A 23,562-nucleotide genomic window follows, 5' to 3' on the forward strand; every position below is an offset into this window, starting at 1 on the left:
ACATTCCAGCGTCCGCTCTGGATTGTTGAGATTGCAGAGGTTCTCCATGTCTTCACTAATCTAGCTTTACCTCTCTCTCTCTCTCTTTTTTGATAATTTACTTTTTAATGCCATTTCTATATTATTGTATCTTCATTTCCTTGGAAATTATTATCCTGGTATTGTTTGCTGAAGTGTGTGGGCGAAATGTTCCGATGGGCCAGGTGCAGTGGCTCACATCTGTAATCCCGGCATTTTGGGAAGCTGAGGTGGGAGAAAGTGTTTTGATGGTCTGCAGTTTACTTTCTAAAGATTTAATTCCTGCCACTAGAAAAGATAGAGAAATGGATGAAGCAGATATGGCAGCGTGTAATTAATTGAGAACCCAGGCAAAGGTTATAGAAATTTTCATTGAACTGTTCTTCCATTTTCTGTATGTCTGAAAAATTTCCTACTATACAGCTTCATTGGCAGGGGGAAGAGATGGGTAGAAAGATATTGAAGATTTCATTCTGAGGCAGAAGGTAACATTCCAGCCAGTCATAATGTCTTCAGGAATTATGTCAAAAAAAGACCACGACATTTGCATCTGTGGGTATTTTCTGTCTCTTTCAAGAAAAGGATGGCCATAATGGCTCATTTTGTGTGTGTATGGCTGACTTTGTGCCTTTTAAGTGGTATAGGAAGTAAGACTACTAATATTCTTAAAACCCTTTCCTCACTGGAAATAAAGTGGTGAAAGACTACTTTTTTTTGTTAAGTACTGTAATATGGTTTTAACAAAATGCTGGGATTTTGGTAGCTTTTATCTTAAAACTACAATGAGTTACAATAATTTCTCCATTCTGATGCTCAGATGGCATTCAGGAAAACCACCTGGAGTCTTTTTTGCAAAGCTACATAGCTAAAGTCAGTTATTTCAAGGTAAATTAGTAGCAACTCTAGGGCAGGCTTTGGCAAGCTTTTCGGGTCAGCTATTTCACATGGTATCTGTTGCAGTGACTCAGCTCAACCGTTGTAGCATAAAAGCAATTATTAGACAACATGGAAGTAAATGAAGTGGCTTTGCTGCAGTAAAACTTTATGGATATTGAAATTGGAGTTTCATTTAATTTTCATGTGTCAGGAAATATTCTTCTTTTGTTTTCTTTTTCAGCCATTTAAAAATGGAAAAACTCTTCTCTCAGGCCACAGGAAGCAGGCGGTGTGCCAGATACAGCTTTTCTGGCCGTAGTTTGCCAACTCTGCTGTGGGGTATGGCATGGATGTAGTTAGGTTTGACTTCTTACAGGAATTTAGATGAATTTAGAGAGTTTCTCAGTGTTACATAAACTTCTTGTGAACTTCCACAAGCTTTGTGTGACTTTTAAGATTGGCTTTCCAAGCTTAAGCTCTCTTGCTGAACAAAGGAAGTTAATGCAGGGTTGATTATATTGATGGAACAGTTAAATGGTTACCTGGGACCAGTGACTTAATCCTGGAATATTGTTAGCTGGTACTGGTGACTTAATCGTGGAATATTATTACCTGGGACTGGTGGCTTAATCCTGGAATATTGTTAGCTGGGACCGATGACTTAATCCTGGAATATTTCTCGTCTTTTTTTTTTTTTGGAGACAGCATCTTGCTCTGTTGTCCAGCCTGGAGTGCAGTGGTGAGATTATGGCTGATTGCAGCCTCAAACTCCTGGGCTCAGGCAATCCTACCTCCCCAAGTAGCTGGGACTACAGGTGTGCACCACCACACCTGGCTAATTTTTGTATTTTTCGTAGAGATGAGGTTTTACCATCTTGCCCAGGCTGGTCTTGAACTCCTAAGCTTAAGCAATCCACCCACTTTGGCCTCCCAAAGTGCTGGGATTACAAGTGTGAACCACTGCACTCAGCCAAATCCTGGAATACTTCTTACGCTGGTTTGCATACTCTTTCCTTCCTGTTTCCATCTTGTCTCACGGGTTGAGGGAAAAGATTTTAAGCGATTTAGAGTTTCAGTTGAACAAATATGTGAGATATGTAACTGTGTATTCAACATGTTTTGACATAAATGCTTAAAATCAACATATTTCAGTACTTATCATTGGTATTGAGATTTGTAGAATCTTTTTTTCTGAGACGGAGTCTTGCTCTGTCACCCAGGCTGGAGCTCAGTGGCTTGATCTTGGCTCACTTTACTGCAACCTCCACCTCCTGGGTTCAAGTGATTCTCCTACCTCAGCCTCCCGAGTAGCTGGGACTACAGGCATGTGCCACGATGCCCAGCTAATTTTTGTATTTTTAGTAGAGACAGGGTTTCACCATCTTGGCCAGGCTGATCTTGAACTCCTGACCTCAAGTGATCACCCACCTCGGCCTCCCACCTCACGTGATCACCCGCCTCGGCCTCCCAAAGTGCTGGGATTATAGGCATGAGCCACCACGCCCGGCCCGTTTTTATCTTTAGCATTTTTAGAAGAACAAGTTATCCTAAATAATTCCATCTGATCTCCATGAATTTACTGTAGCTAAGTTTACAATCAGATGTTTCTTGGAGATGTGTGAATGTGTAAGTCACTGTCCTTTCACTGGCCACCACAGCTGGAGTGCTACAGTGGTAATACTTTATCTTCTTTTCACTGGGTATATAATTAGAATCCTCATTAATTAGTTTTTTTTTTTTTTTCTCCTGTGGTGTTTTCTTTAAAGTGGTCTTAAAAAGTGGTAGCTGCTTTATAAAACTTTTACCTTGAATTTGATTTTGTAAGTTTCAAATACAACATCCTTTTGTGACTTGACTACTGGGTTTTTTTCAAAGACATCAGATGACAGGTGGTTGTTTGGTCACTGAACAAGCTGGCCTAATGGTGCAGTGTCGTGTGAGTGTGTGGACATGCTGACCTAGTGGTGCGGTGTCTTGTGCTTGTGGACACGCTGGCCTAATGGTGCAATTTTGCGTGTGTGTGTGGACGTGCTGGCCTAGTGGTGCAATTTTGCATGAGTGTGTGGACGTGCCGGCCTAGTAGTGTAGTGTCACGTGTGTGTGGACGCGCTGGCTTAGTGGTACAGTGTCTCATGTGCATGTGGACATGCTGGCCTAATGGTGCAATTTTGCGCGCGTGTGTGGATGCACTGGCCTAGTGGTGTGTCGCACACGCGTGTGTGGATGCGCTGGCCTACTTGTGTGGTGTCACGTTTGTTTGTGGGTGTACTGGCCTAGTGGTGCAGTGTTGCACGCGTATATGTGGACACGCTGGGCTACTGGTGTGTCACGTGTGTGTGTGGACATGCTGGCCTAGTGGTGCAGTGTTGCACGCGTGTGTGGACTCGCTGGCCTACTGGTGTGGTGTCACAAGTGTTTGTGGACGTGCTGGCCTAGTGGTGTGGTGTCACGTGTGTGTGGACGCGCTGGCCTAGTGGTGCAGTTTTGTGTGTGTGTGGACGCACTGGCCTAGTGGTGCAGTTCTGTGTGTGTGTGGACGCACTGGCCTAGTGGTGCAGTTTTGTGTGTGTGTGGACGCACTGGCCTAGTGGTGCAGTTTTGTGTGTGTGTGGACGTGCTGGCCTAGTGGTGCAGTTTTGTGTGTGTGGACGTGCTGGCCTAGTGGTGTGGTTTCACGTGTGTGTGGACGCGCTGGCCTAGTGGTGCAGTTTTGTGTGTGTGTGGACGCACTGGCCTAGTGGTGTGGTGTCACGTGTGTGTGGACGCGCTGGCCTAGTGGTGCAGTTTTGTGTGTGTGTGGACGTGCTGGCCTAGTGGTGCAGTTTTGTGTGTGTGTGGACGCACTGGCCTAGTGGTGCAGTTTTGTGTGTGTGGACGTGCTGGCCTAGTGGTGTGGTTTCACGTGTGTGTGGACGCGCTGGCCTAGTGGTGCAGTTTTGTGTGTGTGTGGACGCACTGGCCTAGTGGTGTGGTGTCACGTGTGTGTGGACGCGCTGGCCTAGTGGTGCAGTTTTGTGTGTGTGTGGACGTGCTGGCCTAGTGGTGCAGTTTTGTGTGTGTGTGGACGCACTGGCCTAGTGGTGCAGGGTCACACGTGTGTGTGGACGCGCTGGCCTAGTGGTGCAGTTTTGTGTGTGTGTGGACGCGCTGGCCTAGTGGTGCAGTTTTGTGTGTGTGTGGACGCGCTGGCCTAGTGGTGCAGTTTTGTGTGTGTGTGGACGCGCTGGCCTAGTGGTGCAGTTTTGTGTGTGTGTAGTGGTGCAGGGTCACACGTGTGTGTGGACGCGCTTCCCTAATGGTGCAGGGTCGCATTGCTGTCAGTGATCCGGCCTCGCTCTTGGCAGCAGCGCTCACTGTGACAGAAGCGTTGCCTGTCCCATTACTCCCATAAAACAGAATGGGATGGCAGTGCCCCCAGCAGTTCTCTTTCTCTTCACCAAGGTAGATTAGCTTAAAAAATGTTTGGGATGTCTTTGGTGGGGGATGGTTAAAGTTAAGCTTTAACTTTTTTTTTCCAATTTTCTTCTCATAGTTTATTCACAGAAAGAATAAACTCATAGTTATAAACCAGCACTACTAAAAATAAATTCAATTTTGAGAGAGACACAAATAAAATAGTCTGTAGGCACATGAAAAGGGATCAAATAAATGTAATGAAAAAAACCATGGGGAACAAAAAAGAAAAAAGAAAAAGACTGATCATGTTAGTGCTTAGCACCACTCTTCTTGAAGATCAAAGGGCTCGGTTGTGTGGTTTCATCCGGTCACAGTAACTCTGAGGGGGCTCTTGCCATTCCATTCACTCAGGAGGAAACTGATGTATAAGGTTTTCTTTCAAGCTGGTGCTAGAGTTGGGTTATAAAGGAGGAGAGAGAGCTTTATCCTTTAGCCATGGTGAATCAAAAGGAAAACAAAATGCCCTGTAGTTTCTTTGTAAATTGTGAGATTATAGCTTTTTCCTACCAGAGTTTCTTCCTATAAGAAAATCTGAGCCCTTCGCAGTTGTAGAAATGTGTGTTGAAGTCCAGCATTACTTCATTGCTGTTAGTTTTGAATTCTTGACCTTAGCTATCCCTTATCTCTACCTTTCAAGATAAGTTTCTACAGCTGCTGATCTTATTTCATCACACTTTATCCATAACCGCCATAGAGTAAAGTTAGCATTTTGAATAGAGTATTTGTTGAGTTCTGTTTATTCCTGGGTAAGAATTTTTGGCTGGCATTGTGGTATAATAGACTGAAGTTAGAAGACTTGTGTTTGAATCCTGGCTCTGCTGTAGCCTTGTGGCCAGTGTCACGTTTTTTAACCTTTTGACAAACTTGTTCAGGGTCACATGACTAATGACAGAATCCTGAACCAAACACACACATCTGGTTCCACATCCAGTACAGTAAGGAGTGTGAAAGTCCCTCAAAGAGCATCTCAGGTCCTAGTAACATGTGTAGTACACTCCATAGCTCATTGAATTTCTGCTGAGTTCTTAAAAGTATAAGGGGAAGAAAAGAAAAAGTGAAATTAAGAATAATTTTGTACTGAGTTAATGACGGTGTAATCACTCAGCATACACTTATTTTACTATTTCTGTGTGGCCTGTTGGAGGAGGAGGGATTAGATATTTAGATTCCTTCAGGTATATGGAGAAGAGTTCAGCTTAGGGAGCTATCTCAACACACTCCAAGAACGAGCAGATAAACTTGTAACTTGTAATTTGTTTTCTATGCTACTTTTTCTCCTCTAAGGATAATGTTTTATTAATGATCCAAGGATCTGGAGTGATTGCTTTGTGATTGGACTGAGGACATGTGACCTGGGGAACATTCTCAGGTTTATTGTGTACTCGCATCAGTGCATTCTCCAGTATTGATTGTGGAGGGCAGCACAGGAGATCATAAATGTCTTGTCGGCTTGAGGGCTGTTTTCCAGCTTTCTGATTACCTGCTTCCTATTTGGAGGAGTCACTTGGGGAAAAAAATACTCTACTGCAGGTCAGGTTATAGGCTGTCATTTTACCCAGGGGCTCCTATTACAGGAAGATGCTTTAGGATGAATTTTCTGGAAGACCAGGGCCAAGGAGCCCTAAATTAGCTGTTTGAGGCTTCCAGTCTGTTTCTTTTCATTATAAATTAATTTATCTCCCTACTTTGTTATGAGCAACTAGGATCATGTATATGTTTAGGGCTTGAAACAGATTAGTTACATCTGTGGACAGTTTCCCAACCATTCCTTAAACCATTTAAAAATCCTTTAGTGGCCGGGCACGGTGGCTCACGCCTGTAATCCCAGCACTTTGGGAGGCCAAGGTGGGCAGATCACCTGAGGTCAGGAGTTCACGACCAGCCTTGCCAACATGGCAAAACCCCGTCTCTACTAAAAATACAAAAAATTAGCCGAGTGTGATAGCTGGTGCCTGTAGTCCCAGGTACTAGGGAGGCTGAGGCAGGAGAATCGCTTTAACCTGGGAGGTGGAGGTTGCAGTGAGCTGAGATCGTGTCACTGCACTCCAGCCTGGGTGACAGAGCGAGACTCTGTCTCAAAAACAAACAAACAAACAACATCAACAACAACAAAAACACCCTTTAGCTCCTGCAAGTTCTGTAAGGAGTTTCATGGTGTCTCAGAGCTCTTAGTTTTGCAGTTTAAGAATCCTTCTCTGGCTTTAATCTACAGTTGTTTTTATATGTGAAATAACTTTGATCTACAGCATTTTTATTGTTTTGTCTATACATGCTTAGTACTTCATTAGACATCATAACCTGTCAATTCCTTTATTTATTCATTCATCATTTAACACTTTATTAATCTACTAGTAGATGAAGGGCTCTATATTTGGTGATGGGAACCTACCCAGTAAGATATTCCGTCTGCCCTTCAGTACTTCATAGTATTTGAAAAACTTTCTTTTATTTGGAGGTATTTTTAGACACACAGCAAAGTTACAAGTACTCAGCTTCAATATATCCCTCCCCTAACCTCCCACAATGTGAACTTCTACAACTGTAGTACAGTTATCAGAACCAGGGAATTAACATTGATACAACAGCATTAGACTAAAGATTCTCTTTGAATTTCAATAATGTCCTCATTGTTGTTCTAGCATCTTATATGGGATCCCACATTGCATTTAATTATTTCTCCTTAGTCTCCTACAGTGTGTAATGGTTCTCCAGTCTTTCCTTGCTGTTCATGACCTTCCTTGGTATTGTAAATATTATTGATCAATTATTTTGTCAAATGTCCCTCAATTTGACTTATCTGAAGTTAGGCATTTTGGGCAAGAACCACAGAAATTACGTGTTTCTGAGTGCATCTTATCATGGGCTTCATGAGGTTGATAATGTCTAATTACTGGTGATGTTGACCTTGACTACTTGATGAATGTGGCTTCTGCCAGGTTTCTTCACTGTAAAGCAGCTTTTCCCCGTACGTAATTAACTTGGAGACACTTTGAGACTCTGCAAATCATTTATCTCCTTAAATTTTCACCCAGTGATTTTAAGCACCTATCAGTGGATTTCACTTGTAAAAGTTACTTCTGTGAAGCTTGCCTATGGTGGTTTTTCATTTTTTTTCTTTTCTTCTACATGTATTAATTGGAATTCTACTGTAGTAAAGAAATCTCCCTTTTATCCCCTAAATCTATTTGAGTATTTACATCAGCATGAACTTATGGATATTTATTTTGTTTTGTTATAATTTATTATTTTTTGTTTTATTGCCCAGCTTTGGCCATTAGGAGCTACTTCAGATTGGCCCCTGCACTTTACCAGCAAACTTCTGTATTTTTTGAGCACTTTCTTATTTCTAGCTCCACAAGATGTTCTCAGACTTGTATTTTATTTTCTAACCTCCAGCGCTGGAATTAACCATTCTGTGAGGAACCCGGGTTCCCTTTAGTGGAGAGCAGTGTTTAGAAACCAAGATCTGGGTATTAGGCATGTGTATTACTACTGGGTGTCATTGTTTCTAGATCCAGTTAGCAGGCAGAGCTAGGATGTATATGTGTACTAACCTGTGCCTGTTCACTTCCCCTAACCCCAGACTCGTAAGGTTATATTAATTTCAATTCCAGTCCAACACTGGAAGATTTTATTTTATTTTTTTTGAGACAGAGTCTTACTCTGTTGCCCAGGCTGGAACGCAGTGCCGCAATCTCAGTTCACTGCAACCTCCGCCTCCTGGGTTCATGCAATTCTCTGCTTCAGCCTCCCGGGTGGCTGAGATTACAGGCACCCACCACCACACCCAGCCAATTTTTTTGTATTTTTAGTAGGGATGGGGTTTCAGCATCTTGGCCAGGTTGGTCTTGAGCTCCTGACCTCCTGATCCACCCAACTCAGCCTCCCAAAGTGCTGGGATTACAGGCATGAGCCACTGGGCCTGGCCTGAAGATTTTATTCTTCACTTTCCCTTATTTATAACTACTTTCTCCAACACAGAAGAAACTCAGTTCTCATTGTTTAAAATATACTTACTTGTTTTTGTTTAATTCTCAAATACATACAACTTAGTTTCAGAATTTGTAACCCACGTCTTGGTGAGAAACCCATTTATTGACTCTTTTTGTCTTCAGTCTTATAGTGCAAGATACTGTTTTTGCTCTTACTTAGGTCAGTTCTGTTCTTTCTTACCTCCTTATGTGCGTTTGTTTATTTGTAATACATTTAGGTTCATTTGTTGCTGTTTACATCCTATTTTTGGTTTCTCCTTGTTGACCTGGACTGTTTATTTTATGGGTGTGTGAGAGCATGTGGACTATTGCTGTGGTTCTAAGAGTCAGGGTTATAGGAAGATGCTCTTCAACCCTGCCACCATGTTCCCATCCTCTACTTCTTTCCCTCTCACTCCTACCTTGCTGCTCTAGGTAACTGATCATTTTACTTGCTGGATCATCCTTCCAGCATTTTCTTTTCACAAATCAGCAGATGCATGCCTCTTTTCTTAAAACCCCGTCTTTCTTATACGACGGGTAGAATACTGTAGATCCTCTTTTGTACTTTGCTCTTTTCACTTGATGACAGTATATTGTGGGAATTGCTCCTATCAGTTCATAGAGGACTTTCTCATTCTCTTTTACTTCCTTATGTTGATACACTATAGTTGATGTAACTGCTGTCTTGTGTATGAGCATTTAGATTAGGATTTTGCAATTATAAATGATGCTGCAATGATATCTTTGTGCATATATATTTTCTTATCATTGGGAACTTCAGGGTGCGTTTATAATAGTGGGATTGCTGGGTTGAAAGGTTTATGCCTATGCGGTTTGTTACATATTACCAAATTTCCCTTCAGCTGGCATGTACCAATTTGTGTTTCTTCTGATAAGTATGAAGCAGCCTGTTTTCCTAATAGAATGTTTTGTCTTTTTAAAATTTTACGTCTGATAGGTGAGAAGTGTTATCTCCGTGTTTTTATTTTATTTCACTAACAATGAGTTTAAACATTTTTTCATGTTTGAAGGATATTTTTGTCTCTTTTTTGTAAATTGTCTGTTTTTGTATTTTCTATTGGGTTTTCTTTTTGTTTTACTTTTAAAGTGCTTTATATGACTGTGGTACATGGCAATTGTTGCAAATATTTTTCTCCCACTTTTGTCAGTTTTCATTTAATTTCATGTATTGTATTTTTTATTGTGTAAAATGTATTTTTATCTAATCAAATTTATCAGTCTTTTATTGCCTCTGGATTTTGAGTCATAGTTAGAAAGCCTTTCCCTACACCATATTTAAAGAATAATTCTACCCAGTTGTTCTAGCTCTACTTATTAAAATACCTATGTTGACTGTAGTGGTTTCAGATGTCACCATTGTCATGTTTTGCTTTCCATATGTATTTTGTACTTGCTTTTTTGTTTTGTTGTTCTATTGTCTATTTACGTGCTAGCACTACACTCTTAATTACAGAGGCTTTATAGTATGTTTTAATGTGTGTTCCTCTCTTTTTTAGTTATTTGTTTTTCCATGTGAACCTTAATATTTTGTTTCAAAAAAAAAAAAAAAAGCTTGTTGGTATTTGTACTGGGATTGTATTGGATTTATTAATTAATCTGTGGAGAAATGCCAATTTGAGTTTTCCTGCCTAAGAACATGGATGTTTTACCATTGTTCGCATCCACTTTTTTGTCTTTCTTTCAGTAGTGTTTAAAAATCTTCCTTGTTAAAGATTTTGTACAGTTTTGGACTTTTTACCCCTAAGCTAATAATCTTAATTTTGTTTTTGTTTTTTGAGATGAAGTCTTGCTCTGTCACGCGTCCTTGTAGTGGCGCCATCTTGGCTCACTGCAACCTCTGCTTCCCAGGTTCAAACGATTCTCCTGCCTCAGCCTCCGAAGTAATTGGCATTACAGACGTCCGCCACCATGCACAGCGAATCTTTGTATTTTTAGTAGAGACAAGGTTTCATTGTGTTGGCCAGCCTAGTCTTGAACTCCTGACCTCTTGTGATCTGCCCACCTCGGCCTCCCAAAGTGCTGGGATTACAGGTGTAAGCCACCACACCTGGCCTACAGACATATTTTGAACTCTATCCTGTAATAATAAAGAATACACATTGATTTGTGTATCTTGCCACGTTCTCAAAAATTGGTCATATATTAGATCACAGAAAAAAAACATTCTGATTAAAATGCAATAAAACTGTAGTTTACTAAGAAAAACAAAGAACAGAAGACCCTTTCACCTGGAAATTTAAAACTTCCTGTTAAGCAACTCCTGGGCAAAAGGGGAAATACAAACTAAAATTATTTATTTATTTATTTATTTATTTGTTTATATTTTTATTTATTTATTTTTGTCCAGGCATGGTGGCCCACACCTGTAATCCCAACATTTTGAGAGGCCAAGCTGGGCAGATTGCTTGAGCCCAGGAGTTTGAGACCAGCTTGGGCAATATGGTGAAACCCTAGCTCTGCAAAAAATTGTTGGGTGTGGTGGCACGCACCTGTAGTCCCAGCTACTGGGAAGGCTGAGCTGGAAGAATCACCTGAGCCTGGGAAGTTGAGTCTTCAGTGAGCTGAAATCAAACCACTGCACTTCAGCCCAAGTGACAGAGGGAGACCCTATCTCAAACAAACAAACAAACAAACAAAAAGGCCGGGCATGGTGGCTTGCACTTGTAATCCCAGCACTTTGGGAGGCTGAGGCAGGCGGATCACGAGGTCAGGAGATCAAGACCATCCTGGCTAACACCGTGAAACCTCGTCTCTACTAAAAATACAAAAAGTTAGCCGGGTGTGGTGGCACGTGTCTGTAATCCCAGCTACTCAGGAGGCTGAAGCAGGAGAATCGCTTGAACCCGGGAGGCGGAGGTTGCAGTGAGTCGAGATCACGCCACTGCACTCTAGTCTGGGTGTGAGAGTGAGACTCTGTCTCAAAAAAAAAAAAAAAGAATTTTTTATTATTAAGACTCCATCTTAATAATAGTAGCTTTCAACAGATTTACTACTGTAAACATTCTGTGTGTGCTCGTGCACGTCGTCCTGAGTCTTTGGGGTTTGCACGTGCCTGGGGATACAGGAAGACCTTCCCAGTTATTGGTAGTTTTAAGGGAGTGAATTTCTAGGCCAGAGTTTTCATTTGTATTGTCTCCTTACATAAGAGGGGCTCTCTTGTCTCTTCTTCATCCTTTTCATATAGCCACCTCGTCTTGGTAGCCAGAAGACCCTTCAGATGATGCCCCAGGTGTGAAACTCCCTGGGGGCCCGCTCCGCTGGGAAGGATTACTGAAATGAGTCATTTCCGGGACGCCTTTTTTACTGTTGAATGAAAGGATGCTAACACATGGGGCTTCCCTGTCTTTAGTCATATTTCTGTTAACAGTGAAGCATTGCTTTAGATACAGAGTATACAGGACTTTAGGAGGCTCTGGAACTGGTTATTTCAGCAAGGTGGATGTGATGGCAATTTTCTCTTAATGGTCCCTCCTCATCTACTCTGTAAACAAGGTCAAATAATGTCCTACTTTTGACAGAGATCATGGTGAGAAGAGCGCTCTGATAAAAAACACTGAATACTTAAAATCATACCCATACTTCTGCACACATATACACACATTTTTAAAGGTAAACACTGTTCATCACGAGGTAATTTGTAAAATACTTCAAATGGGTGCCACCCAGTCAGAGCCAATCCTAGTGGCCTTACCTGGTCATGGAAACCCTTTTTTCAGCTCTGCTCAATACTCAGTGTTTGAGGGCTGGCTAACTGGCAAGATTGCCAGCTTTAAACAGCTACAGCTATATGGTAATTATTCTCATTGTTTTACTTTCCTCCAGTAGTTTTTTAATATACAGTACAATGTAGATTTTAAGTGTACATTTTCAGAAATGTGTTTGACCCTAAACAAGACCTGGCATATTCCCCTTATCTCAGGAAGTTCCCTCAAGATCCTTCCCTCTCAAAACCTCCCACCCAGAATCACCAACTGTTCAGGTTTCTCTCACTATAAATTATTTTTTCCTCTTTTAAAGCTCATATAAGTGGAATCATACAGTGTATAATGTTTTTGTGTCTGGCTTCTTATACTCACATTTAATTTTTGAGATTTGTCCATGGCATTTTATTTATCACTAGATCTTTGTATTTGTGTAGTATTTTATTGTACATATATACAATTTGTTTATTTACCTGTTGCTGCACATTTGGGTTGTTTCTAGGCTATTATGAATAAACCTTTCATGAATAACAGCAACAAAAAAAATGTACAAAGAAGGAAATAATAAAGATAACAAATTTGTGAGGAAGAAAACTTAGATGTAATCAAATTCTTTTTGTTTTTTAAAAATTTAATACCTTCTTTAAAAAATACATTATGACCAGCTGGGATTTATTCCAGGAATGCAAGGTTGATTCAGGTTTTCACTCTGTTGATAACATATATCAAACTATTAAATCTAAAGGAGGATATCAGTCAATTATTTCCAATACTATGATTATGGTTTGATTGTCTATAAAGCTAGTGTCATATTTAATAGGAACACATGAGAGACATTTCCACTGACATCAAGAACTAGCCAAGGATGTTCACTCTTTCCACATTGTATTAGAGGTACAGTGCAATTAGAAGCATAAGAAAGGATAAAACAGTAAAAATGTTTAAATATCAGTACTTTTCATATATACAAACAGAATCAAATAGAGAAAGGGCTTGATGGTAGAGAAAAATCCCATTTATGACAACTTCATAATCATTTATCAGATGAAATGCTTCTATTCCTATTGCTTTTGGCTTTCTGTAAGCCAGTAGTTTCGCCCCTCACAGGAGACATTTGGCAAGTCTTGAGACATTTTTTGTTGTAAGGAAGAAATGTGTATGGGTGCTACTAGGTAGAGGCCAAGGATGCTCTTAAATATCCTACAATGTACAGGACAACCTCTGACAATAAATAATTATTTAGTACAAACTGTCATTAGTGCCAAGATTGATAAACCCTGCCCTAAACATACCTGATTTCTAGTGGTTGTGTTTAGGTTGGGTTTTCTTTACCTTTAATTGATACATTACTCACTCCAGTTTAAGAGTGAAATAACGAACAATAATAAAAGAAGAATCAATTTCCTTTAGTAATGTACAACAATAGGAATAACTTACTTTACATAGCATTGTGTAGTAGAGTTTTGTAGGCTTTGTCTTTATAAGTGCAGTAGGTGTTATTTCTATTTTACTGCTAAAGGAACCTATTTCTTTTGGCTTTCAGGGATTAAATCACCTTGTATGGATGGGTAGTTAGTTTAAAAGTGAGCTAGTTGTTCATTTGTAAAAAAGATCATACCTGCCTTTTCTTTCCCAGAAGCTTATTTTAGTTCTAGTTAAATGCTAGAAGAGGCAGTTTTGGGCTTGGGAAGTTGATGCTTAGTCGGTATTTTTCCTTGAATTGGATCTTACTATCTACAAATAGTAGGTATGAATACTGTAGCACTTCTAATAGAACTTTCTGCTGTGATGGAAATGTCTTATAAATCTGTGTTGTTCACTATGGTAGCTAGTAGCTATATGTAGCTATTTAGATTTACATACGATCAAATAATTTATTTGTTAAGATCAAATAAAATTTTAAATTCAGTTCTCAGTTGTATCAGTGTTGTTTGAAGTGCTCAGTAACCCTGGAATACTTTCTATTCTGTAGCTTCTATTCTATAGAACTATAGATACTTTCTCATCTATAGTTCCCAGAGGGACTTTATATCAACAGCATTGTTATTTAATTTAAAAAATGGAGATGGGGGCTGGGTGCAGTGGTTCACACCTATAATCCCAGTGCTTTGGGAGGCCAGGGCAGGAGGATCACTTGAAGCCAGGAGTTTGAGACCAGCCTGGGCAACCTAGTGAGACTCCCATCTACAAAAAATTTTAAAATTAACCAGGTGTGGTGAGATGGGGTCTCAACTAATGTTGCCCAAGTTTGTCTTGAATTCCTGGCCTCAGTCCTCCTGCCGTAGCCTCTCAAAGTGCTGGGATTACAGGTGTGAAGCCACTGTGCCTGGCTGACCCTGCTTTGGTTACAGGTACTGAAGCCCTTAAGGTAAAGAAGAACCTTGCTTTTTAATTTCTTGGTAGGAAGTGAATGAATGAACCCATGCTGATAACCCCTCAGCCAGCTCTTCCTAACACTGTGGCCATTAGCCTGGTGTGTATGTTGTTACCATGCATGCTCATGGAGTTCTTATCACAACAGATAGCCTGCTCAAGCAGTGGGAGGCCACGTCCTGGAAGTATGCTGCATGGCTTTTGATATGAAATGGGAACTTTTGGTCCTCCAATGCCATCTAACCTCACTGTAGCCTTAGGCTTCCACTTGACATTAAAGTGACTGGGAGGGAGTTAAGAGTTCTTAAGCCTCCCCTGCCTCTTTGGGAATACTGGAGTGATTGTGTGTGTGCATGTGTGCGTTTGGATTTGGAAGTTAGGCCTCACCATGTGATATAATGCTTCTGGCATTTACATTGATAACTTGGTGCATGGAAACATTGCTTAAGCCGTTTTGGAGTAAGTATTGTAGAGTTTTCAACTACAGGTTGGTTTAACTTTAGGTGATAGATGAACCTGAAAACTTTACTCCACTTTATTTTAGTATTTCTATGGGAAAATGATTTCTAACTTATAGCCATTTAAAGTTACCCCAAAATTTGAGAACTCCTTGTATATTGGGGCCCATGTTTATGCAAAAAAGTTAAAATTTCTCTAGGTTTTACTTTCCAAGTAACTATATTTTGTTGCACATTACAGGAGCAGAAAAATATTTATTGGCCAGAAGCTGTATTCCAAAGACATGTCAAATATTACACATTTTAGCTTTAAACAGTTAAACTTTCTGCCTATCATAATATAGTAGGAAGAAAGACTCATTTTTTTTTTATGATTTAGAAAGGCTTTAGGCTGAGTTTTTCTTATTTTCACAATGGTTTTAATTTTTCTCCATTTCTACTTTGTTTAATATTCTTTCTCATAGTCCCGTCTCCAGTTTATCTTTGTTTTAATTAATTTTGCTTTATTAGTAAAATGGTGATATAAAAGTAGTCAAATTACACAGGTGTACAGTGAAGGAGTCATGAAACAGCTGAATAGGTGAAATAAAGTGTGGTGTTTGTAGCCGATTCTCCACGCACATGGACTTGGTTCAGTGCTTCCTCCGCCCTTACCCCTCCAGTTTTGGTTAGCAAAAGCAGTTGAGGGTATTACTAATTATTTTTTTCTCTTTTTCCCAGAGGGAAGTGTAACATCTCCCATTTTTCTGACATATTTGCTGCTAGAGAGTTCAAAGCCCGAGTGGATTCATTTTTCTACATATTAGGATATAACCCTGAGACAAGGTAAGTGAGTCACTTGGGTCCATTCATTGAGAACTCTTTTCCTTTTCTCATTTGTGTGTGTGTGTGTTTGTGTGTGTGTGTGTGTGTGTGTGTGTGTGTGTGTGTGTGTGTGTGTGTGTGTGTGTGTAGTTTATGCTTCTGGACATACACTAGTAACATACTTAAAAAAAATGACTCCAGAGTCCTTCAGTAAACTTCTTTGGGAGGAGTTGTAATTAATGTCTTTGACATCTAAAGTGGCTTTTTGTTTGCTCTTTACTTTTATTCAGAAAAAGAAAAATGAGAAAATTTGGGTTGAAAGAAGGTGGAATAAAGGTATACTTTTAGTTGATCTGTATTTTGAATTAAGTATGAAGAATTGGTAGATGATTTCCCTGATTCACATTCTGTCAAGCCTTCCATAATCCCGTATTGAAAAAGACTAAGTCATTTTGGAAAGTTTGTTGGTTACTCATTTGTTTTGTTCACTCTTGGTAATAAAACTCCAGGAACACACACTGAAATATCTTTAGTAAGACTACTAGTATAAGTCAGACACATCAAGTTCTCACAACATCTTGGTAAGATCTGTGTAACAGTTTGAATTACTATTTTTATGAAATGAGAAGCAATAGGGTCAGTAATTTAACAATTTTTATGTCTGTCATAGATGCTACTTTAATGTAGCACGTGGAAGAATTTTTATGAGCGTATGTATTCATACTCGCCCTGTATTGATCATGTGACTGCATATTTTATTAAGGATTTTAAAAACAGGATGTTAGCCACTGATCAAGTAATATATGCTCTGGACACCCAAGACATGTTTATACATGTGAAGATTTAGAAGGAAATAAAACATCCGCGGCCAGGCACAGTGGCTCCTGCCTGTAATCCTAGAACCTTAGGAGGCCACAGTGGGAGGATTGCTTGAGTGCTTGAGCTCAGAAGTTTGAGACCAGACTAGCTAGGCAATATGGTGAGACCTCTTCTCTCAAGAAAATATAAAATAAAAATTAACTGGATGTGGTGGGCTACACCTGTGGTCCCAGGTACTCAGGAAGCTGAGGCAGGAGGATTGCTTGAGCCTGGGAAGTCAAGGCTGTAGTGAGCTGCATTGGCACCGCTGCACTCCAGCCTGGGCAACAGAGGGAGACCCTGTCTTTAAAAAAATAATAATAATAAAAAAATAAATAAATAATAAGTAAATAAATAATACTTGGCTCAAAGAAGTTAGCAAAAGAACTACATTAAGTGTAAAGGCAAAATGGGTATCATTTTATTGAGAACATTTTTCTAGAGGACTCTCAGAAACCATATGTAAAACTTAGAATGTTGTTGAGTGGTCAACGTAGGGGTAAAAGGGAACGTATATTTTGTTGTGGTTTTATGAAGCTGCCCACAGCTCTCTTGGGGCTCACGTTAGTGTATCTGTCTGTCTGTCTCCCTCTCTTCCTCTCAATATTAGATGCTAGTTTCTAGACAGCATCAGAAGCTAGATTCTAGATAGTGCTTGATGTATGGATAGTAATATGCTCATCAAAGAGTACCTTTTCTCCTTTAGAAAACTATGATGCTTGGCCAGGTGTAGGTGGGTCACGCCTGTAATCCCAGCACTTCGGAGGCCGAGGCGGGCGGATCATGAGGTCAGGAGTTCAAGACCAGCCTGGCCAACGTGGTGAAACCCCATTTGTACTAAAAATACAAAAATTACTGGGCATGGTGGCACACACCTTTAATCCTAGCTTCTCTGGAGGCTGAGGCAGGAGAATTGCTTTAACCCGGGAGGCGGAGGTTGCAGTAAGCCGAGATTGTGCCACTGCACTTCAGCCTGGGCAACAGAGCAAGACTCCATCTCAAGAAAAAAAGAAAGAAAACTATGGTGGTTGAGTTTGTTTGTTTGTTTGTGTTTTCAAAAGTATGCCATGTTCCAATGATAAGCTGGTCAGTGGTAATATTTCTTAAGCATCGTATATTTTGAAATGTTTATTTTACATATGCATTTGTAGGCTGCCTTCTCATGTCTTCCTGTTGCCCAGGTAAATTGTAAAATGCTTGAACTTGGATTTCTCTATAGATACAAAGGAATTGGATGTTATTTTAGTGATATTTTGCTTATTTAATCACTTGATAGTTTTCCTGTTGCACAAGTTATATTAACTAAAGTAGCTTTTGTCTTTTAAATGTTCAACTCCTAGGTTTGTAACAACTAACCAAAATTATTTTTTACGAATGTTAGTTATACATGTTTTGCTGAATGCTTATTAAAGGTAATATGTAACTTACCTTTGTAAGCCAGGCACTCACACAAGTTCTTTTCTTATTTTTCATTGTGTTTTGCTGACAGTCTTTCAGGGCAATACATCCATCGGGTTTGTTTTAAAATATGGATGCAGTAAGGAACACAGAGACATGATGATAGCAGCACACTTACAGGATCTGCATCCTGAATCACTTCCCTTAGTGACCTTTCTAGTCACCACTGATTTTCTTCTACACTTGCGTTCCCTATGTCCACCTTCTGCTTTGTGTGTTTTAAGTGCTTGAGTAGTGTTGGATGAGTTGAACTGAACAAATACTTAAGTGCCCATTTATAAGTAAACTTTGAGGCAAATCTCAAACTTCTCACAGTTGAAGTGTAAAGGCTGTTGTAGACATTTGCAGCAGTGGAGCCAATGCAGCCTACTGCCTTGGCTTGCTAATGTTATCCTGAACATTTCCTTATATCCCTGAAGTCTGGGGTTAGGGCTATAGTTCCCACAGCTGCTCAAATGATCCAAAAATGCATCTAATTTAACAGAGTGTAGAAAAACTGGCTATGCACAGCCCAGTTCTTAGAATTCCCAGGGTGCATACCCTTGCAGAATTTACCTCTGTTTCTGTCTTCGTTTCAAGTTTGTGAGGGAGGAGGCTGTATGATAAGCTGGTTTCCTATATAGTTTTCCCCCAGTTTTAATGAGTAGGACTAGTAAGTAGTCATCGCTACATAGCGTACTGTATGCTGACTTTTAGTGCCCCGAGTTATTTCAGTAAATATGTAAGTTAATGTGGAAAGGAAATGTCAAAGTTTTTCTGATTGTGTAATGGTCCTGGGAAATACTGCATATAGGAAAGTCCACTGGAAATTTAAGGAATAGTGATTCCATGACTGCAGACTTTCATGACTGTTGTCCCCTTAAATAATGCAGGAACTTTAAAGTGAGCAGTTGAAAGTGAACCTTAAGATGGAACTGTTTATTTCTCAGAGCTAATTTTCCAAAAGTAGTTATATGTTGATTTATGTAATTTTCCATACTTTATTAGCATATTGAACAGCACTGAAAGTTTGGAATTTTTTCACATTTATTTGCATAGATCCTTTTTAAATTTCAGTGTACAGCTTTATTTTTTTCTCTAACCTGGTCATTATATTTCTGAATGTTGTGTCTTGTCAGCGATCTGATTTTTTTTGTTCCTGATGGATTACCTTTTATTGAACTAATAATGTGTGATAGTGGGAAACAGACTGACTGTTCTGTACTCTAGAATTTGTTGCCTTTAACATTTGGGGAGAATGGATTTCTTGGTAATTGGCATGGAATTACTTTGTTATTATTAGGTATAAACTTATATTTCATTCTTTTTAATCTAGAATACTTATTAATACTGATAAAGCATCTATAGTATTATATATCCATACTCTCTTAAATTCTGAAATATGAAAGTTCTGAAAATCTAACAAATTTTATGCCAAGGTTGGTACCAAAATGCATTTGATGGCTGAACCTAACCTGAACTGATAGGAGGCTATTTATATTCTTAATTCAGTTCGCTTTATGTGAGTTTGTATAAGTTTTACTCTAAAAATACTGATATGGTGGAATATGGATTATTACTTGAACACGGCTGGGGTGTTACATGCTGTGGTATATTTGCTGTAGTGCTAAAATAAAAATTCTGAATTCTGGTAAACCTCCCATTGTAAGGATTTTAGATAAGGGATTATGACTGTATTAGTGCTAGCCATGAAATTTAAGTAACAAAACTTATTATTTTGTTTGTTTTGAGACAGGGACACACTCTATTGCCTCAGCTGGAGTGTAGTGGCGTGATCAGGGCTCACCACAGCCTCAACTTACCTGGCTCAGGTGATCCTCCTGCCTCATCCTCCCAAGTAGCTGGGACTGCAGGTGTGCGCCATCATCCCTGGCTCATTTTTTAAATTTTTTGTCTAGTTGAGGTCTCACTATGTTCCCCAGGCTGGTCTCTAAATCCTGGGCTTCAGTGATCCTCCCTCCTCAGCTTCCCAAAGTGTTGGGAGTACAGGTGTGAGCCGCTCCACCCAGCGGGAACAAAACTTAATTGGGCAAAAATTTAGGGGGCATTTTTTTTGCCCAAATAGAATATAAACTACTAAGGGATTGTAAAAAATGAGAGAGCCTTAAATCTAATGTTGACCTGACTTTGAACCCTGAGGTAATTGGGCTTTGCTTTTGGAGTTTGTTTTTGATGTTTCTACACTCAGGGAGCGTTCAGTTTTGCATATGTGAACAAGATTCATCCAGATTTACTTCTGTGGTGAGCATACTCTGCAAGTAATGTCATTGTGTTCTCTGTTTGTTTGAAGGGTCTGATCTAGAGTCCGCCAAGAAACTTAATAAAGTCAATAAATTTCAGCTCAGAGGTCTTCATAAATAAAGCCAGTTAGGAGGCCTTAGGTGCATTTGGCTAAAACACCAGGGTCGATGGTTAAACTAAAATATGAAATAGATTGGTCTTAGCTTGCAAAAAGAGATGAGCATAGGGACGTGGTTATATGCCTCTCTTTACTGTCCTTAGTTGCTTTTTTCATTTGTCTAACACCATCTAGCCATTTAATCTGACTGCTTGATCCTTCCAGCCATCTGGTAAGATCTCTCCTCTTGGATCCGGGTGGCCTGGGTTCTAGTCCCGTTCTGCTACTTAATCCTCGTGTCCGTGGGTAAAGCATGCACTTTCTGGATCAGTAAGATGGAGATGATGAAAGCTACTCTGCAGAAAACTTCTGTAAACTGTCAGATTTTTTGTTTCTTCTTGGGAATTGCAGAAGTAATTATAAATTTTCTTTTAGAGACAAGGTTGAAAAATATCTAACTTTTTTTTTTTTTTTTTTTTTTTTAAGATGGAGTCTCGCTCTATCACCAGGCTGGAGTGCAGTGGTGTGATCTCGGCTCACTGCAACCTCTGCCTCCCGGGTTCAAGCAATTCTCCTGCCTTAGCCTCCCAAGTAGCTGGGACTACAGGCACCCGCCACCACTCCTGGCTAATTTTTATATTTTTAGTAGAGAGGGGGTTTCACCATGTTGGCCAGGATGGTCTCGATCTCTTGACCTCGTGATCTGCCCGCCTTAGCCTCCCAAAGTGCTGAGATTACAGGCAGGGGCCACCGTGCCCGGCTAAATTTTTTTTTGTTTTAATCCTGTAAAGTGTTAAATCCAAAAGCAAAGCATAAACTACTTTTCTAGATATCATGATTCTGCCAGGTAGACCGTTAGCCATCTGGTTGATTTGCTGTTTCATTGAGAAATGGATTGGGACTTTTTATAGCAAATGAACCTATCCCCTATAGCAATTAAGTTTTGCTGGATTTTTCGTTGTTTTTTTACCCTATCTTCCCATCTCTCTACTTTCAGCAGTTCAACCATGGGCCAGTGCCTTCTATTTTTTTTTTTTTTTTTTTTTTTTTTTTTTAATCTATACTCTGGACCCCTTCGGGCTCTCTACCCTCCTTTCTGGGAAAAGGTCTCCTTTGCTTCCTGTCTGTGAGTTAGGAGGGAAAGGAAGTAATGGTGAATGGAGTTCCAGTAAGAACAAAAGATATGATAATGGCCATTGGAGAAGAAATGGCTTTATCTTCTTGATAATTAAGCATTAATTTTCCCAGGCAGCTGTTCTTTTATTTCCCCTTGCCAAATGAAATGTTCTTTAGGCTCCTGAAGTGCATTTAAGGACAGTGAAGAAGACATATTATTTAAAATATAGCATTTTGTATGGGTGCTATCTCTCACTCTCTAATAATGTCTTATAAAACTAGCAGCGATTTCCTTAGGCTTGATCTGTGCCGCAGAAACACCGAATTATATTCTTGGTTCTTTTGTGTTTTGCACACTAGTCTTCTCTTGCCAGTAAATGGAAAAACAAGTTGAAGGCTCAGGTCTGATCTCAGATCTTACCTGGGGGAGAATGTCCATGATCACCTGCAGTCTCCTGCAGCCTTTCCGCTTTTTTCCCACCTCTTCTCATCCTTTTCTCCCTTCTCCTCTTCCTCTTCCTAGAGTGTAGTTTTGCAGCGGTGTTGAGGCTTATATGTTACTATCATTATGTTCAGGAGCAGTCATAAACTTGAGGCGTTTGCAGGGACTATACTTTCTCTCTCCTAGACTGACAACTGCAATAATGTTAATAATAGCAAGAGTTAAGAGTTAGTGCGGTAGTTAGAATACTGTGTGCATTTTATTTTGTTTTAAAACAGAATAATTCCTTGTAAGTAGAGTAGAAGACCTTTATTAACCGAATCATTTGGAAGTATGTGTCACCCTGAAGCTCTTTCATACTCCAATATTTTGTGTATTTCCTATGAACATGAGCATTTTCTTACATAACCACAATACAGCCCTCAAAATCAGGAAATTAACAATGAAAATATTATTACCATGGTATTCTCAGGCCCCATTCAAATTTTGCTGGTGTTCCCAATAAAAACCTACAACAGAAGGATCTTGTTTGGCATTATGGATTTAGTTGTCATGTTTGTTTAGTCTCCCTAAACCTGGAACAGTTTTTCAGTTGCTTCTTGGCTTCATGACCTTGGAAGAGAATAGGCCAATTATTTTGTATCCTGTCCCTCAGTTTGCATTATTGTTATTATTTTTTTAAATAGCAATAGAGTCTTGTTATGTTGCCCAGGCTAGAGTGAGGTAGCTATTTGTAGGCACGGTTTAAGTGCACTGCAGCCTAGATTAAGTGATCCTCCCTCCCCCCTCAGTGATCCTCCCGGGCTCAAGTGATCCTCCTGCCTCAGCTTCCCTAGTAGCTGGGACTACTGGTGTATGCCACTGTGCCCAGCTGTCCCTCAGTTTGCATTTATGGTGTTTCCTTATTATTAGAGTTAGATCACGTATCACAGAAATTATGTGTTCTTTTTTTCTGTATCCTGTCAGTATACAATTCTTATTTGTCCAGTTGCTGGTAATGTTCACTTTGATCAGTTGCTGAACGTGGTGTCTGCCAGGTTTTGCCATTGTACAGTGTCTCTTTTTCCCTTTGTAATTAATAACCATTTGGTGGGAGGTTGCTTTGTGACTGTGTAGATCTCATCTTCATCAAACTTTCTATTTATTCATTTATTTAGTGGGATAATGGCCTCCTATTTTATTTAATTGTTTATAGCCTGCTACTGTTGTTGTTCATTTTGAGGTCAGATTGTCTCAGCATTTGGAGAATGATATTTTAAAACCTAGATTTGGTTCTAAGTGTGCTCATTACTTTGTGTTGCTGCTCTCTGGCCTTCTGAGAAACAGAGCTAGGGAGTGCGTGTGTTTGTATCTATCTATCACATATATAATGCACACATTTGCACTTATAGTTGTGTATTTATGTGTGTATATTCATAAGTTCATGTGAAATTCTCCAAGTTCAATCCAGTACTACAGAATTTCTGCTAGTTTATTCCCTTTTCCTTATTCGTAACGTTCTTCTTTAACATTAAGAAACCTTATTTCATTATTTTTAATGTCTTTATTTCTTAATTTTCTGTCACTTTGCTCTGTAACATTGGGACCATTTTTTCCTCAACATAAATCTTTATACTTAAGCAGAAAAGTTAACAATCTAAAACACCTGTATTTCAACTAATTTGAATTT

At 39.7% G+C, this 23,562-nt stretch overlaps 1 protein-coding gene across 22 annotated transcripts in view; it reads left to right on the forward strand.

Annotated features, from left to right (window-relative positions):
- RERE (arginine-glutamic acid dipeptide repeats) overlaps positions 1–23,562 on the forward strand; it is a 466,431-nt gene that overhangs the window by 264,824 nt on the left and 178,045 nt on the right. For 20 of the 22 annotated variants that reach the window (XM_054556896.2, XM_054556960.2, XM_054556968.2 and 17 more), the window contains one exon: positions 15,598–15,702. The exons of the other annotated variants lie outside the window; for them this stretch is intronic. In XM_054556896.2, coding sequence (XP_054412871.1) covers positions 15,598–15,702 — 105 coding nt within the window. The remainder of the gene's footprint in view (positions 1–15,597; positions 15,703–23,562) is intronic. 22 annotated transcript variants of the gene reach the window in all.

Source organism: Pongo abelii, chromosome 1 (assembly GCF_028885655.2).
Source record: "Pongo abelii isolate AG06213 chromosome 1, NHGRI_mPonAbe1-v2.0_pri, whole genome shotgun sequence".
NCBI classification, from domain to species: domain Eukaryota; kingdom Metazoa; phylum Chordata; class Mammalia; order Primates; family Hominidae; genus Pongo; species Pongo abelii.